The sequence below is a fragment of the Budorcas taxicolor genome, chromosome 11 (assembly GCF_023091745.1).
Source record: "Budorcas taxicolor isolate Tak-1 chromosome 11, Takin1.1, whole genome shotgun sequence".
Taxonomy (NCBI): Eukaryota; Metazoa; Chordata; class Mammalia; order Artiodactyla; family Bovidae; genus Budorcas; species Budorcas taxicolor.
The window spans coordinates 48,726,095-48,743,750 of NC_068920.1; the positions used below are offsets into that span (position 1 = coordinate 48,726,095).

The 17,656-nt window shown below is 42.6% G+C and overlaps 1 protein-coding gene across 3 annotated transcripts in view; it reads right to left on the reverse strand.

The window, feature by feature from the left end:
* The window catches only part of C11H6orf89 (chromosome 11 C6orf89 homolog), a 34,907-nt gene extending 17,251 nt beyond the window's left edge, over positions 1-17,656 (reverse strand). The window contains exons 1-4 of one of the 3 annotated variants that reach the window (XM_052648572.1): positions 17,546-17,606; positions 8,136-8,208; positions 7,438-7,645; positions 6,764-6,977 (exon numbers count right to left, since the gene is read on the reverse strand). In XM_052648572.1, the coding sequence (XP_052504532.1) occupies positions 6,764-6,977; positions 7,438-7,626 (403 nt within the window). In that variant the 5' untranslated portion in view covers positions 7,627-7,645; positions 8,136-8,208; positions 17,546-17,606. Of the gene's footprint in view, positions 1-6,763; positions 6,978-7,437; positions 7,646-8,135; positions 8,209-8,340; positions 8,421-17,545 lie in introns of those variants that run through there. The other 2 variants (XM_052648571.1, XM_052648573.1) reach the window with 2 other exon arrangements.

The window sequence follows — 17,656 nt, forward strand, 5'->3', positions numbered from 1 at the left end:
CTTCGCAGGAGAATTTCATGGGCAGAAGAGCCTGGTGGACAGAATTCTTCGCAGGAGAATTCCATGGGCAGAAGAGCCTGGTGGATTACAGTCCACGGGGCCGCTGAGAGTTGGACATGACTGAGTGCACACACACACAACAGGATTAAGTCCATCAGGAGAAAAAAAATCAGATGATCTGAATTTGGAGAAAAACCTCAAAATAAGAATTAAATAAATATAACCTCATGACTTCTTAGATGTCTCATATTAGAAATGCACCTAAGAGAAGCCTGCAAAGTCCACAACAAAGCCTCTGTGACATTCACTGGTGCGTGCTCACTATTTAATCAGGCTATGCTCCAGCAGCTCATTTTGCTTAGCACTTCCGGCTCCCTGGGCACGAGGCAGGGGTGAAGCCTTGACCCTGGCCAGGCCCCATGCAGGAGTGGCAACAGGCCCAGAGACACTTTCATACACCATAGGGATGGAAAGAACCCAAGAAATCATTTTGTCAACAGCTCTGCTGTCAGGAAGCAATGCGTACGAACAATTCCAAACTGTAGAGTCCATCTATTTTTGTAAGTCCTCCTCGTATAGAAATTTGTCTCTAAATGTGAGACTTCAGCTAAGCTAGTCAACCACCTTGCATATCAGCTTCCCCATCTCTGAGATATTAACATAAAAATGCTAACTGCCGTATGTGATTGCTGTGAAGACTGAATACAGGGTGCATAAATGACACAGCGCCTGGTATACACACTGTAAGTGCTCGACAGAGCTGTCATCTCTTCACTCTTTTATTTGCAAATAAATAGGTCTGAGCACTGGCCTGGACTCTAAGTCTGATTGGTTCTAAGTCAATGAACGATCTACTCTTCCCCAAACTCCTTAATATTGGAAGATCCACTTCAACCACCCCTTGAAAGTTCGTGGATACGTAAGGTTCCAATCATGCAGTACAGATACAGAAGTACACCTTCTAACTATGTGAGGAACTGTCCCAGGCCTTCTCAGGATATATGAGTGTTACAATTAGACATCAGAAATGCCCAAAGTAAACAAAATAGTTCAGTCTAACAGTCTAGTCAAGGCTATGGTTTTTCCAGTGGTCATGAATGGATGTGAGAGTTGGACTATAAAGAAAGCTGAGCGCCGAAGAATTGATGCTTTTGAACTGTGGTGTTGGAGAAGACTCTTGAGAGTCCTTTGGACTGCAAGGAGATCCAACCAGTCCATCCTAAAGGAAATCAGCCCTGGGTATTCATTGGAGGGACTGATGTTGAAGCTGAAACTCCAATACTTTGGCTACCTGATGCAAAGAGCTGACTCATTTTAAAAGACCCTGATGTTGGGAAAGATTGAGGGCAGGAGGAGAAGGGGATGACAGAAGATGAATGGTTAGACGTCATCACCGACTCAATGGACATGAGTTTGGATAAACTCCAGGAGTTGGTGATGGACAGGGAGGCCTGGCGTGCTGCAGTTCATGGGGTCACAAAGAGTTGGACGCGACTGAGCGACTGAACTGAACTGAACAGGCTGGAACCTGGCTTGCCTGAGGGCAAAGGGCGCAGGCAGTAAATGTGATGTGATGGAAAGAGAGGCAGACTCGAGTTAAGAAACTAAGGTTCAAGTGCTAGTCTGTCGTGGGTAACTGGGTAGGCAAGCTATTCCCCCTCTCCCAGCTTCAGTTTCCTCTTCATAAAACAGGGGCACGGAAGCAACTAAGTGCCCATCAAGAAAGGAACGGATAAAGATGCGGTATATATGTCCAATGGACTATTACTCAGCCATTAAAACAAATGAAACAGTGTCATCTGCAGCAACATGGATGGATCTAGAGATCGTCATGCTGAGTGAAGTCAGTCAGACAGAGGAGGAGGAAAACTGTATGATATTCCTTATACGGGGAATCTAAATAGAAATGATACAAATAATCTTATTTACAAAACAGAAATAGACACAGATTTACAGAACAAACTTATGGTTGACAGAGGGGAAGATTCCAAGATAGAGATAGTCAGAGAATTTGGGATGGACATGTACACACCACTGTACTTAAAACGGAAAATTAACAAGGACTTACTGTATAGCATGTGGAATTCTGCTCAACGTTTTATAGCAGACTGGATGGGAGGGGAGTTTGAGGGAGAATGGACTCACGTACATGTATGGCTGAGTTCCTCTGCTGTTCACCTGAACAATCTCAACATTGTTAATTGGATACACGCCAATACAAAATAAGAAGTTAAAAAAAAAAAAAAACAGGAGTATGTACCAGATCAACTCTAATGTTCCTTTTGAGCTCTAAGACAATGATTTTAGGGAAGGATAAAATCCAAGAGGACAGATGGCAGGGTCAAAATGGATATAAAGGCAGGAGGTGGGAGATGGAGGTGGGAGAGTGGGTAAGAACTAAAAATGTAAATGTGAAGGGAAAACTATAGGTTAATAAGAGAAAGGACTGGGACTTCCTGGTGGCCCAATGGCTAAGACTCAGCGCTCCCAATGCAGTGGGCCAGGGCTCGATCCCCGATCAGGAAACAGAACCAACATGCTGCAACTAAAGAGCCTGCATGCTGCAAAGCCCTGGCACAGCCAAACAGAATAAATCAACCAGCATTTTTTTAAAAAAAGGGAGAGAAAAGATTAAGTCAAATAGTAAGTCAAGGATTCCCTGGTGGCTCAGTGGTCAAGAATCCGGTAAAGAATCTGCCTGCCTTGGTTCCATGACTTATCAGCCTTGGACTCTCAGGCAAGTGACCTAATCTCACTGTACTTCAGTGTCTTCTGTAAAACAGACATAAAACCAGAACCTACTGCCTAGGAATATTGTAAAGATCAAACGAGCCACCACATGGAAAGCCCTTTGAACAGGGCCTGGCAACTGGCAAGTACTAAAGAAGTCAGCTTAGTTATTTTCTGCTGCAGAGTGGGGTGTTTACATGACTCACCACAAAGTCACCTCATTCACCCTATGAGGAGGATTCAGGGGCAGGGTTTCCTACCAAAGGCTGAAACCTAGAAAAACAAAACCCCACTTCTGTTGCCTTTTGTTCCCTGGGTAGAGTCAAGAGGGAGAGCTGCCAGCGGTCGGGAGGAATCCTAACAGCACTGGTGTGCTGCCTGTGGCCCTGCAGAGTGTCAGGTGATCGCTGGGGGCACCAGGCCAGCCCTGAGGGACACGCACGCTGAAGGGCTTTCCTCTGGGCAGCCACACTCACTTTACATTCTCCCTCCACATTTACTGCAAAGGTACTGCTAAGTAGTCCTGACTGAAAGGCCGCTGCTTTTTGGTACATGACAACAGGAATGATAATTTATGTTTTTTGCTTTTCTGGCCCTCTTCCAGGACCAGCAGTTTGCACTTCTTTTTTGGGGGGGCCTCCCAGGATATGGGATCCTAGTTCCCTGATCAGGGATCAAACCCATGTCCTCTACAATGGAAGCACTGAGTCTTAACCACTGGACTCACCAGGGAAGTCCCTGCACTTCTGTTACCTAAGTCTCCCCAACATGTTTCCATTCACCCCTTATTTCATTATGCATTCTTAAGAATACACGGAAGAACTGTACAAAAAAGATCTTCACGACCCAGATAATCATGATGGCGCGATCACTAATCTAGAGCCAGACATTTTGGAAAATGAAGTCAGGTGGGCCTTGGAAAGCATCACTATGAACAAAGCCAGGGGAGGTGATGGAATTCCAGTTGAGCTGTTTCAAATCCTGAAAGATGATGCTGTGAAAGTGCTGCACTCAATATGCCAGCAAATTTGGAAAACTCAGCAGTGGCCACAGGACTGGAAAAGGTCAGTTTTCATTCCAATCCCAAAGAAAGGCAAGGCCAAAGAATGCTCAAACTACCGCACAATTGCACTCATCTCACATGCTAGCAAAGTAATGCTCAAAATTCTCCAAGCCAGGCTTCAGCAATACGTGAACCGCGAACTCCCTGATGTTCAAGCTGGTTTTAGAAAAGGCAGAGGAACCAGAGATCAAATTGCCAACATCTGCTGGATCATCGAAAAAGCAAGAGAGTTCCAGAAAAACATCTATTTCTGCTTTACTGACTATGCCAAAGCCTTTGACTGTGTGGATCACAATAAACTGTGGAAAATTCTGAAAGAGATGGGAATACCAGACCACCTGACCTGCCTCTTGAGAAAGCTGTATGCAGGTCAGGAAGCAACAGTTTGAACTGGACATGGAACAACAGGCTGGTTCCAAATAGGAAAAGGAGTATGTCACCTGTATACTGTCACCCTGCTTATTTAACTTATATGCAGAGTACATCACAAGAAACGCTGGACTGGAAGAAACACAAACTGGAATCAAGATTGCCAGGAGAAATCTCAATAACCTCAGATATGCAGATGACACCACCCTTATGGCAGAAAGTGAAGAGGAGCTAAAAATCCTCTTGATGAAAGTGAAAGAGAAGAGCGAAAAAGTTGGCTTAAAGCTCAACATTCAGAAAACGAAGATCATGGCATCCGGTTCCATCACTTCATGGGAAATAGATGGGGAAACAGTGGAAACAGTGTCAGACTTTATTTTGGGGGGCTCCAAAATCACTGCAGATGGTGACTGCAGCCATGAAATTAAAAGACGCTTACTTTTTGGAAGAAAAGTTATGACCAACCTAGATAGCATATTCAAAAGCAGAGACATTACTTTGCCGACTAAGGTCCGTCTAGTCAAGGCTATCGTTTTTCCTGTGGTCATGTATGGATGTGAGAGGTGGACTGTGAAGAAGGCTGAGCGCCAAAGAATTGATGCTTTTGAACTGTGGTGTTGGAGAAGACTCTTGAGAGTCCCTTGGACTGCAAGGAGACCCAACCAGTCCATTCTGAAGGAGATCAACCCTGGGATTTCTTTGGAAGGAATGATGCTGAAGCTGAAACTCCAGTACTTTGGCCACCTCATGAGAAGAGTTGACTCACTGGAAAAGACTGATGCTGGGAGGGATTGGGGGCAGGAGGAGAAGGGGACGACAGAGGATGAGCTGGCTGGATGGCATCACGGACTCGATGGACATGAGTCTGAGTGAACTCCGGGAGATGGTGATGAACAGGGAGGCCTGGAGTGCTGTGATTCATGGGGTCGCAAAGAGTCGGACACGACTGAGCGACTGAACTGAACTGAACTGAACTGAAGCTTCCTTCCAAATGCTATGCAAAATGTTGTTACATGTCTACAGCTTCCCAGAATTATGAGACACAGGAAAATAGGGTAACAAATCTCCATTTACAAGTAAAAGCAGCTTTGTAGTAGAATCAACAACATTTAAGACCTAAAACCACACCCTTCCAATGCTCTCTCTTTACAAGTGCACTCTAAGGACTCATTTTATTTCAATATGCAAGGCAAAATATTCATTTGGAGTCGCCAAACAACCTGGCTTGTTGAACCTGGCTTGTTGACAAGACACAGATGTTTCTTGAATTTTTAAACTCTGATACACAGAATGAGCAATCACTGTGCACTGACTATGTTTTTTTAACTCAAGAGTCTGTGGAGATGTAGTTTATAAGATGAGGAGAAAGAAAATAAATGCCGTGAACCTGGTCCTAAACACTGTGGACTTCCTCCCACGTGCCACAGAGCAGAAGATGAGCTTCGGGAGGATGGGAAGGGAAGACAGGATGGGGGCTGATGCATCCGAGGAAGCACGGCAGGCTGGCCTCACTGATCAGTCTCTCTGGCTTTTTCCCCACGTGCTCTGGAGCTCCCTGATAAAGAGCTGGAGCTCTGTTGATGACTTTTCAAAAATAACCTTCCAAATAAACATAAGAAAGTTATATCTGGAATTTAAAAGTCTAAATATATGAGTTGATTTAAAAAAAAAAAAAAAGACTTATGAGGTGGGGTTTTTGTTTTATAATGTTCCCTTCCTCTGATTTTGATACAATCCTGGAAACCTCTTCAGGATTTCCCCAAGTGTACAAAAATAGCTTTCAAAGGAGACCCAAACCAAGTGATGATTTTTATGACTGATTAGGTCTTGGCTTAAAGAGTAGCACTATGATTATAAAGCTTGGTTTCAACTACTAATTTTTTTTTTGGAAAACACTGAAGACATACTTTTTCAACAGTTATGTTGAAGCCTAAGGTTTCAGAACACGGTTATACAAAAAGTTCTATAATCCACTTGTGGTGTTAATGTACATATTCCTTCATACAGGCGAATAAGATAAACAGATAAAATAATAATGACTAAAATAAAATCCCCAAATAATATCCCTCTATTCTTTCTCAAAAAGTAAATTTCAAGTCTTACTGCATTACACTATTTTCAAAAAAGCAACTCCTCAAATGGTCTATCGGACCAGGAATTCCTGTGCTGCCACTGCACTGTTACTAAATTAAAGGGTTTATTAAGGGGTTGGATTCAGATGCTTTCAATAAAGCAAGAGCTGCTTATTAAAATATCTATTATGGATAGGGATCATAGGAGAGAAAATGGTAAAGATACACTCAAATCCTTCCTATGAGGAAAAACTCTCATCCCCAACATGTGTGTTTAAGAACTGGGGGGCTTGAATTTGACAACACCAGATGTGTTTCTCTGACAAGTTTCTTCATCCTCTGAGCCTCAGTTTCTCAATCTGCAAAATGGGGCAATAAAACCCATTCCCACAGAGTTTTACTGAGGATGAAATTAAATGAGACAATACAGCAAAGTGTCTCTCATTAGATGTCAATAACTGTGACCTTCTTTCTCATGATATACTGCCAAGAAAGCTGCATCTAATAAGTAGTAAATGTAGTATTCTACCTGGAAAGGGTCTGTCTTCATTGCCCCTATGCAGAGGAGCTCCCTTAGTTTCTGGCATATACTTCTTGGTAATGGGCAAAGACATCAGCCGGATGTGATGGATGAGGGAACGCCAGGTGTAAGCTCCGGAAAGCACTGGTTCAGGTGCTAATGGGCTGAAAGGTTGAATCACAAAGTAGGCAGTGAGCAAGATTAATCCCAAGGTTATGAAGACCTACAAGGAAAGACAGGAAATGGATTAATAATGGTCCCAGCAAATGAAATACTTTAATGCCAAGGGAAAAAAAAAAAAAACAACAGGCATCTTCTACTATGTCCAACGTGTTTTAAGAACTAATCCATTTTCATAAACAAGCCATTGACATTCACTTCTGAAAGGATTTAAAGCTTGACAACTGTGACAACTGCAAGGCTCACCAAGTTTATATCACATGGATCAAGGGCCATGTTCACCATTTAAAAATATATGCAAACACAGTTAACCGTAAGTACACAGCTTTCATCTACAACATTTAACAAAAGAGTCAAGTTTCCTAATCATATATGATAACAAAGAGTAAAGGCCAACTGACTCATAGAAAAACCAAGGTTCAGTGGTGGAATCAGTCACCAGTAATATCTGGGGAGAATGCTGATGGACCTGTGCTCCGTCTAAGCTATTTCCAAGTCTTTACCTTGTACACAGCTAGAAGGAGGGGATACTGGGGTGGCCCCCTCTGAGGTTCATTCTTCTCCAGCAGCTGTCTGATAAATTTTTCAATTGCCTTCTCTGACATGCCACACTGATGGCCCGTCTGTCTTACCAAATCAACAGTCTCTGAGAGTTTGTCAAAAATGCTGAGCTCATTAGCGGCAAGATCCATGTCTTCCAATGCAGAGTCTCTGAGAGACAGAGAGAAAATAAATGTAAAAAGATGATTTCTTGAAAGTACTTCCTTCTCAAAGCTACATCCTTCAGAACAGTCCTTCTCGGCCACCTGTGGGGAGGGACCACTTCTGTGTTTTTCCCAATCCACTGCTGACCAATTCTTCTGTAAAACATAATATGTTGAGATCTAATACAAATTTTTAAGTGTTTCTTAATTGTGGGTTAGTAACAAAAATGGTTTGCAGACCAGCACTGGTTCCCAAACACTTTCAGGAATACCAGTTCAGAGCACAAAAACAAATCCTTAACGGGACTCTGAAATGCTAGTGCCCATCTAAAATGATTTTTTTTTAATAAATATTTATTTGTCTGTGTTGGGTCTTGGTTGTGACACTTGGGATCTATGTCGTGGCATGAGGGATCTGTTAGTTGAGGCGTGTGGGATCTAGGTCCCTGACCAGGGATCAAACCTGGGCCCCCTGCATTGGGAACGAGGAGTCTTACCTACTGGACCACCTGGGAAGTCTCCCAAATGATTTCTGAAACCAATCACAGGAGATCTGCTACAGGTAATTAACTAAAATAAAAAGAAATAGACTATAGAAAGTGTTATTAATCACTTATTTCCTTCCTTTCACATTAAATGAACCTTTTAGCAACATGAGAGGAGGAACTGATCACTGAAGGCAAGATTCACTGAGGAACCTGCTGATAGGCCTCGTTCCTGGCTGAGCAAGGATTTCAGACAACACAAAGTCACGGCATGGGAGCACTTCACACTTGGCAGGCTGCAGTCCTCATGCTTTTCTGCAAATAGAATTTTAGACAACAAAGGGCATTTTGTTTGTATTTTACATGTTTTAAAAACCTAAGATCTATATAACTCATTCTAAAATTCAATTTGTGTTCTCACAGTTATTTTAAAGTCAGGCCGTTTCACAATGGTCATACAATAAAAGGCAAAAAGTAAAGGCAATATAGAATTCTCCCTGGATCACTTGTAAAACAAAATAAAGCACTTCTCTTTAAAAAGTGCTTGGGCTACGGAACAGTATTTTTCTTCATTTATATGAGGAAAAAACTTTCCTGGTGGCTCAGACGGTAAAGCATCTGCCTACAATGTGGGAGGCTGGGTTCGATCCCTGGTTTGGGAAGATCCCCTGGAGAAGGAAATGGCAACCCACTCCAGTACCCTTGCCTGGAAAATCTCATGGACAGAGGAGCCTGGTAGGCTAGAGTCCATGGGGTCACAAAGAGTTGGACACGACTGAGCGACTTCGCTTTCACTTCTTCATGGGAGGAGAAACAGCCCTTGGGATCCATGCTGTCTTTGTTGGTTGGGAGTTTTGCTGTTGTTGTTTTCCTAATGCACAGGGTCCTCTTATTTCACAGATTTCATCCCCGAGGTGTTTCTAACATGGAAAAGCACAAACACAGAACAACTCTATCCCTTCCGTGAGGAGATGCTGCCCTCTGTAGAGCAGAAGCGTCAGGAGGCTCCAGCAGAGGCAGCCGCCTGCGCTGCCACAGGCCAGCACACATCCCGGTACAGCTCCTCCTTGAACAGCGCCCTAGTCCTCAACTGCCTGCACAGCAGGATCACCTAGAGAGCTTTTCAGGAATGCTCATACCTGGGCCCCAAGCCAAGGCTGACCAAATCAGAGTCAGACTTCAAACGGTAGATTAACAAACAGGTAACCTAGATTTTGAGGACTGGAGGGGGGAGGAACCCCACACATTTTAGGGGACACAATCTTTCTCCAAACGCTCTGCTGTTGCTCAAAGCGTTCTTTTTTAAGACCACATAGGGCTTCATTTTAAGGTTCAGGTGAAAGGGTGGTGAAACTCTATTTTAGAGTGTGTATTTTCGGGAATTCCCTGGTAGTCCAGTGGTTAGGACTTGGCTCCTTCACTGTTGGGGGCTGGGGTTCAATCTCTGGTTGGGGAACTAAGATTCCATAATCTGTATGGCATGGCCAAAAAATATAATAACATAAAATAAAATGGATATTTTCAACAAATGGTGCTGGAACAACTACATATCCACATGCAAAAGAACGAAGTTGGATGATTCCTTATACTACAGATAGAAATTAATTCAGAATGGATAAAAGACCTAAAACTAGAAAACAAAGGGGGAAATCTTCACAACACAAGATCAGGCAATGGCTTCTTAGACAGGATACCAAAAGCACAAATAGCAAAAGAATGGATACATCAAAACGAACACCTTTTGTGCTGCCAATGATACCCGAGAAAGTAAAATGACAACTTACAGAATGGGGGGGGGGGGGATGATATTATTTGTAAATTATATATCTGTAAGGGACTAGCAGTCAGAGTTCATAAAGAATTCTTACAACTCAATTATAAAAAGATAAATACCCAATTAAAAATGGGCAAAATATCTGAATAGATATTTCTCCACAGAGGATATACAAATGGCCAAGAAACTCATGAAAAGAGGTTTAACCTCATTAGCCATCAAGGAAGTGCAAATCAAAACGCCAGTGAGATGCCGCCTCTCCCCCACTGGGATGGCTATAATCAAACAGCCAGAGAGTAACAAGCGCTGGCGGTGGGACTCCTGTGCACTGCGAGTGGGGATGGAAAGCGATGCAGCGGCTTTGGAAAGCTTGGCAGTTCCTCAGAAACTCAGATACAGAGCTACCACGGGAGCCAGCAGCTCCACTTGGAAGTATGTACCCCTGATAATCTAAAACAAATACCCACATGAAAACTTGTTTAAGCCACAGTATTCATAAGAGCTCAAAAACGAAAGCAATCCAAATATCCAGGAAAGGATAACAAAATGGATTTCAATAATATTCATGTATCAATAATATTCACAAAATGGAATATTACTGGATAATAAGAAGGAATAAAATACTGACACATGCTACAACATGACTGGAGAAGGCGATGGCAGCCCACTCCAGTACTCTTGCCTGGAAAACCCCATGGACGGAGGAACCTGGTGGGCTACAGTCCGTGGGGTCGTGAAGAGTCGGATACGACTGAGCAACTTCACTTTCACTTTTCACTTTCACGCATTGGAGAAGAAAATGGCAACCCACTCCAGTGTTCTTGCCTGGAGAATCCCAGGGACAGAGGAATCTGGTGGGCTACCGTTTACGGGGTCGCACAGGTACAGACACGACTGAAGTGACTTAGCAGCAGCAGCAGCAGCTACAACATGGATGAACCTTGACGACCTTATGCTAAATGAAAGAAGATAATTACATGACTGAATGTATATGAAAAGTCAAGGACAGGCAAAATAGAGACAGAAAATATTTTTTAGGGGTTGCCTAGGGGAGGGGGTGGGGAGGAATGGGGAGTGACTGCTAATAGATACAAAGCTACTTCCTCGAGTGAGAAAAATGTTCAAAACAAATTGTGATTGTTGTGCAACGCTGTGAATAAACAAACCCCACTGAACTGTATATTTTAAATATGTGAGTTTCACGGCATACATAAATTATATCTCAGTGAAGATATTTTAAATGTGTATTTATAGAATTTGAACTTATCGCTGTTGTGGCATTTACTATACTTATTGCTATGATGTGGCTAAGTCACTTGACCTATTTCCTCATCCAAAAGACAGGAGGACTGAGCCAGAATGTTTTTCAAGTTTCCTTTCCTGTCTCATCCTATTGTCTCCTAAGTTGTCGTCAATCCAGACCCACCCCCCGCCCCCCCCCGCCCCCCCCGCCCCCCCCCGCCCCCCTCCCCCGCCCCCGAGGCTGTAGTTTCCCATCCGTCTCCCCTCCCCCATCCTCCGACTTGCTCTGGTAAGAGCAGTGCTGTGGTCCACAGCATGTGTCCCCTTAGTCGGGTTTGTGCTTTGCCTTCATGTCTCATTAAATGGTGTTTTTCCTGCATAGCAGTAAGTTGAATTGGTGTATCACTATGCAGTTACAGGAGAAGGCAATGGCAACCCACTCCAGTACTCTTGCCTGGAGAATCCCATGGATGGAGGAGCCTGGTAGGCTGCAGTCCATGGGGTCGCGCAGAGTTGGACGTGACTGAAGCGACTTAGCAGGGGTGTATGACTATTTCAGGAAGTACAAAATGATAATATGATACTGAATACACACACTTCTTGCAAGCTGTACATCCTTCTTCCCTGAGATTCTGATGCATTTCCCGAGTTACCAAAAGGATAGTTACTAATAATTTAATGAAGTTTCTACGAGCACACGGGGGTCTTGGTAATAAGCTTTCCTTTTGTCTTTGGTAAAATCAGTGGTTCTCAACTAGGGGCAACTCTCCTCCCCCTCCCCCCAGGGGTATGTAGAAAGTTTGGAGACATTTGTGATTCTAACACTTCAGGGATACTACTGGCATCTAGTGGATGTTAATTAAACAACAACAACAAAAAATCTTGTCCCTTTAGGTCAGACTAGCAGAGCAGCTCCCTTGCTGGGAACTGTTGAAAGTCAACCCTCAACACAAGGGTTTGTACTAAAAAAACAAATACAAAGAACTTGTCCCTTAAAAAACAAACAAACAAAGTCAGGGTTAAGCATCAAGTGTATTCATCCAGACTGAGTGAAATCAGCTGAAGCTTGATAGCAATCCCTTTCTCTCTAGTAAGAAGGTCCAACTCTGGCAGAAATGAGCTTTGCCACAGAGAGAAGTTTCAATGAGTGAGCTCGACCCTTAACAGTGGCTTATACCTGCAAGGGCATAGGCAGAATGACCTGCAGAGTTACAAAAATCAAGGTATCAGGCAACACCCTTTCTACACTGAAATGCCAGAAGCCTGGGAGTGGGACCCAGGTGTGGAAGTTTTCAAACCTCTTTCCTGCGGATCACAGGCACACCCCCAATCAGGAGACACTGCTGTGAACAGTACTTCTCAAGCAGGTGATTCTGCTCCCCAGGGGATGTCTGGAGACCTTTTAGACTGTCAAAACTGGAGGGATACTCAACGTTTCCCAAGGATTTTTTTCTTCTCCATGCCAACTTCAAAGTCCCAAGAAGAGGGAAACCAAAGGGAACAGGCAGGAAAACCTGGAATTTCTACTTTCTCTCATAGTCACAACTCATGCCTCGCAGCAAGTCTCCTAGGCTTGTATTTACTTCTGATCTTGAACAAAACAAATTCTTACGTAACAGATTACCATCTTCGGTGGTGTGGACACACATTAGTGCACTTGGCAATAGACTGTGAATGATACATTTTTCTCCAAATAAAGCTATACACACACAAACCAAAACTGTAGGGGGCACTACAAGCCGCTCATGCATAAAGACGAAAGCTCTCATGATGCACAGGACAACTCCCCATGACAAAGAACTCAACATATCAAGAGTGCTGAGGTTAAGAAATCTTGCCTTCAAGAGCGGCCTGGGGGAGATAAGCCAGGGGGCTGTTAATGTCTGAAGGATTACTTCAGGAATAGGAGGAGGCAACTGACAACCCTGAAGGGACGTTCTCCACAATTCCTTCTCAATCTCAGTCTAGGAAAACACAGGACAGAGCCATAGCTGGTAGAATGACTCCAACAGAACTCACCAATAAAGATGTTTAAGGCAGAAAACAGGATAAGAGGCCAGACAAAATGTACATTTCTCCTTTATACTGTTTAAAACAGAATCTCTCTATTGATATAAATATGTCCTGAACACTGATATGACATCACCCTGGATGTCAAATCCAAAGCTGTTTCCCTAAATAAACAGCTATACCATCTAGGCAACTCTAAGATGCAATACTGACTCATCTAGTTAAAACACAAAAGCTGTATTCACAAAGAAAGTTTCAAAAGCCCATCTAAATATTTCCCAATCTTCAACTATGGTAGGAACATACAGAGTACCTAACAATAAATTTTCTTTTTCCACATACTAGGTTCTTTGGTATTATGCTAGCTATGTAGTATAATAATCCATCCTTCAGTGTTATGAATATATTCCATTCTATTTTTTCCAATGATTCTCACTGATTGAAGACGTGTTTCATTAAACCGGAAAAAAAATGTTATCACTGAATTGTAATAAAAACCAAATTCCACATTTAAAGAAAAGATAAATGATAAAACATTAAAATGATACAATTTAAAAGAGGAGCAATTTAAAACTGTAATAACTGCTTTAAATTTACAATTAAGGGAATTCCACTTTTTTGTACTCTTATCATCAACGTTCCTCTTTCTGGACATTTCTGCTCATTGAGACTTCATTGAAGAGTCTAGTGTTTTCTTTGCTCTCTGAAAATATACTGTTTTTCTCTCAATTTTTTATTTTGAAAAATTTCAAGCCTCTAGAAAAACTGTAATAGTACAAAGGATGTTTGTATATCCTTAAGTTAGATTCACCAATTGTTAACAAACATTTGGCTATATTTACTTTCGGTCCAACTGTCTTTTTTTTTTTACTAGAACCATTTGAAACTTATTAATGTAACACATCATGAAATCACTTCTAAATGTTTCAATATGTACCTTCTGAAAATAAGGGTATTATTCTACATAACCATCAGCATCATTGTCATACCTATTAAAAGTAATAATTCTCTAACATTACTTAGTATCCAGTCCACGGTCAAACTTTCAAAAAAAAAAAAAAAGGAAGGAAAGAAAGGCCATACAGCTTTTTAGAAATCTAGGCACCAACCAATGATCACACATCACAGTTAGCTGTTATGCCTCGCTGGTCTACTTAAATCTACAACAGATGCTGGTGTTTTGTTTTCTGGCCTTTTATGACACTGACATATTTGAAGCAAGAACCCCTAGATTTTTAAACATATCTCCTCATCTCACTTTTTCTAGTTTCTATGGTTTAAAAAAAAAAAAAAATTCTTCCTCTCTAGACTTCCAGAGCTTATACTTCCTCCCTTCGAAGTTAAGCTCTCAAAAAAAAAAGTTTCACTTCCCTCTCGTTTCTCAGGTCTCCATTCGTTTCTTTTCCCCTCACGCCACTGATGCTGCTTTCACTAAGGTCACCAAAGGCCTTCTTCACGTGCCAAGTCCAAAGGACACTTTTTCAGTTATCTCTCTGCAGCAGCTGCCATTCCCATCCATTATCTCCCTCAAGTGCCCTCAAATCTTGGCATAATTCTCTTGTTCTCATTCTCTCGGAATGTTGGTATTCATCACGGATGTCCTTGACTGTCTCATTCCCTCCACGGCTTTAGCCACCAGCTTTAGTGATTCCTAAAGCTCTTCTCCAATCTGCTGGGGCTAAGTCGCTTTAGTCATGTCCAACTCTGTGCGACCCGACAGATGGCAGCCCACCAGGCTTGCCGTCCCTCGGATTCTCCAGGAAAGAACATTGGAGTGGGTTGCCATTTCCTTCTCCAATGCATGAGAGTGAAAAGTGAAAGTGAAGTTGCTCAGTCGCATCCGACTCTTAGCAACCCCATGGACTGCAGCCTACCAGGCTCTTCCACCCATGGGATTTTCCAGGCAAGAATACTGAGTGGAGTGCCATTGCCTTCTCCACTTCTCCAATCTAGAACTCTCCAAAACTCAAGACCCATCTATCTAATCAGCTACCAGACATCCTGGCCCAAATTTCTTATAGTCCCCTACGTGTTATGTGTCCATATCTGACTTATTATTTTTCCTCTGCAAACTGTTTATCCTACTGTATTCCTTTTCTTAAATAATGGAAACATCAGTTTTCCAAACTTAAAACCTCTCCTCCTGCTTGCTCATCCCCACCAATGAATCAATCACCAAATCCTCAATTTTATATCCTGTATAGCTCTCACATTCATCACCTCCTCTTTAGCTCTGCATTAGTGGCAGTCAAGGCCCTCAACATCCCTCCCATAGACCATCACAAAGATATTTTAATTTCTATACTTCCAACCCCTTTTCTCCTTTCTGAGCCTGTCTCTACAAATTATTTTTCTAAAACACAAATTGGCTCACATTGCTCATCTATTCAAAGCACTTTAGCACTTTCCTTGACTTCCCACGCCTGGCTAGGGAACAATTTAGCATGGTGGTTAAGAATACCAGCACTGGAGTCAGAAAAAACTGAATTCAAATACTAGATTCTCCATCTATTGTGTGGCCATAAGCCACTGTTCTAATCTCTCTAAAGCCTCAGAGTTTTTTATCTATAAAATAAGGATAATTGTGTCTTTTCAACCATGTTGTTAATCAATTACAAGGTGATATATCTAGAACATTTGTCTTATTACCCAAATTAAATACATAATAATTATAATAAGATGAAGTCCAAACTACTTAGCGTGACCCACTGGTTACTGCCTATCTGTTCAGTCTCGTTTCCCATTCTTTCCTCATATTCTTTGCTGCCATACTATTTCACACCTTTCTGCTTCTGTACACATAATTTTCTCTGTTTACAAAAACTATCCTCCTGTGCTTTGTCCAATGAGTGAACACTATTTGTGCCCTTTGAATCTCAGCCCTTCATTTCTGCCCTTTGAACCTTAAACACAACCCTATCACCCTGTATTACATCTATTCCTTGTCTTCCTTGCCACGAAACTGTTTCTTGAAAGCAGATTTTTTGGAGAAAATAACAACACAAACTAATAACAGACATGGAAATTCACCTCAGAGATATGGAACCTTAGCACTGCCTGTTGAACAATTTATAGAAAAGACCTAATCATTTTGTTCACAAACTAATGGTTTATTTTACTGATTTTTCAAAAACACATCAGCCTAATGAGAGTTTAGGTGAGCAAGATAGGAACTTCACACTTGGATTTTGTGTGTGTGGAGCTTTAAATAGCTGTGGAAGAACAGGGATTTGAACTGGGTCTTGAAAACTGTTTTGGTCTAAAGCAGAAAGGGCAAACAGGGCCTGCGGTATTCGAATTGGTGGATGTGAACTTCACTCAAAACTTCAATGTAGCAAAGCTAAATTTAGGTTAAAGCATGTCCTTCCTTAAAGGAAAACTGTCATAACTCAAACAAGCAAATTTATTAAGGGAAAGATGTCCATGGAAGATTCCACTATGGGAACAACCAAATGAGCAAATAGGAAAAGCCAGAAATTATTCTGGAAGTAGTCTCTATTATGAGTGAAAGTGTTAGTCGCTCAGTCTGACTCTTTGCAACCCTATGGACTGTAGCCAGCCAGGCTCCTCTGTCCAAAGAATTCTCCAGGCAAGAATACAGGAATGGGTTGCCATTTCCTCCTCCAGGGGATCTTCCTGACCCAGGGATTGTACCCACTTCTGCACAGCAAGTGGATTCTTTATCATCTGAGCCACCAGGGAAGCCCCTATCATGAAGAGAAGGCCAAATACCTTAAAACTGGTGTAATGGCAAATACCAAGGATATGCAGGCTCTTAGACCAGAAAAGAAGTGTGGCTTGCAGGACTAATGATCTTAAAATACTAGGCAACATGAAGCAGGCAAATTTCCTTGTTCTAAATGGAGATTACAAACAGCTCTTTTAATCAAGCCAATAAACCAAGTCATATTCCTTTCTGAAATCCGAGATGCCATGTTTATCATAAAAAATAAAATTAAAAAAAAAATTCCTTCCCTAACAATTATCAGAAAAAGATGTTTCGGAGTGGGGCGGGAAATCTACTGTAAACATTCAAAAAAAAAAAAAAAAAAAGACAAAGCTAAAAGGGCAATGAAATAAAGACTTCGCTAGGACCGCTGTTTTGGTCACTATTGTGACCCCGCGAAACAAGTTCAATTAGGGCGGAACTCTCTGCTCTCCCCGGCAGAGCCAAGGGAAAAAAGGGAGAAGTCTTAAGAAAGTTGACCCCGGGGGAGTTGGTGAAGGGTGCTGTCAGTCCGCAAAACGCCAAAGGCTCAGAGAAGGGGTCAGCGCAGGGGCAGGAGTGGCACTGGCGCGGAAAGGTGGGCTGCGCGAGGAGTTTACAGACGGGTGCGGCGACAGTGTTGTCACGAAGCTGCCTCCCCCCTCCCGGCCTCGGGCCCCAGTCACTCACGTGCGGGGCCCGCGCCCCCTCGGGCTCCTCCCGCCTCGGGGACAGCAAGCCGCCGGGCGAGGAGGATAGGCCGACAACTTCCTACTTCCGGGCGCGCAACCCGGAAGCAAC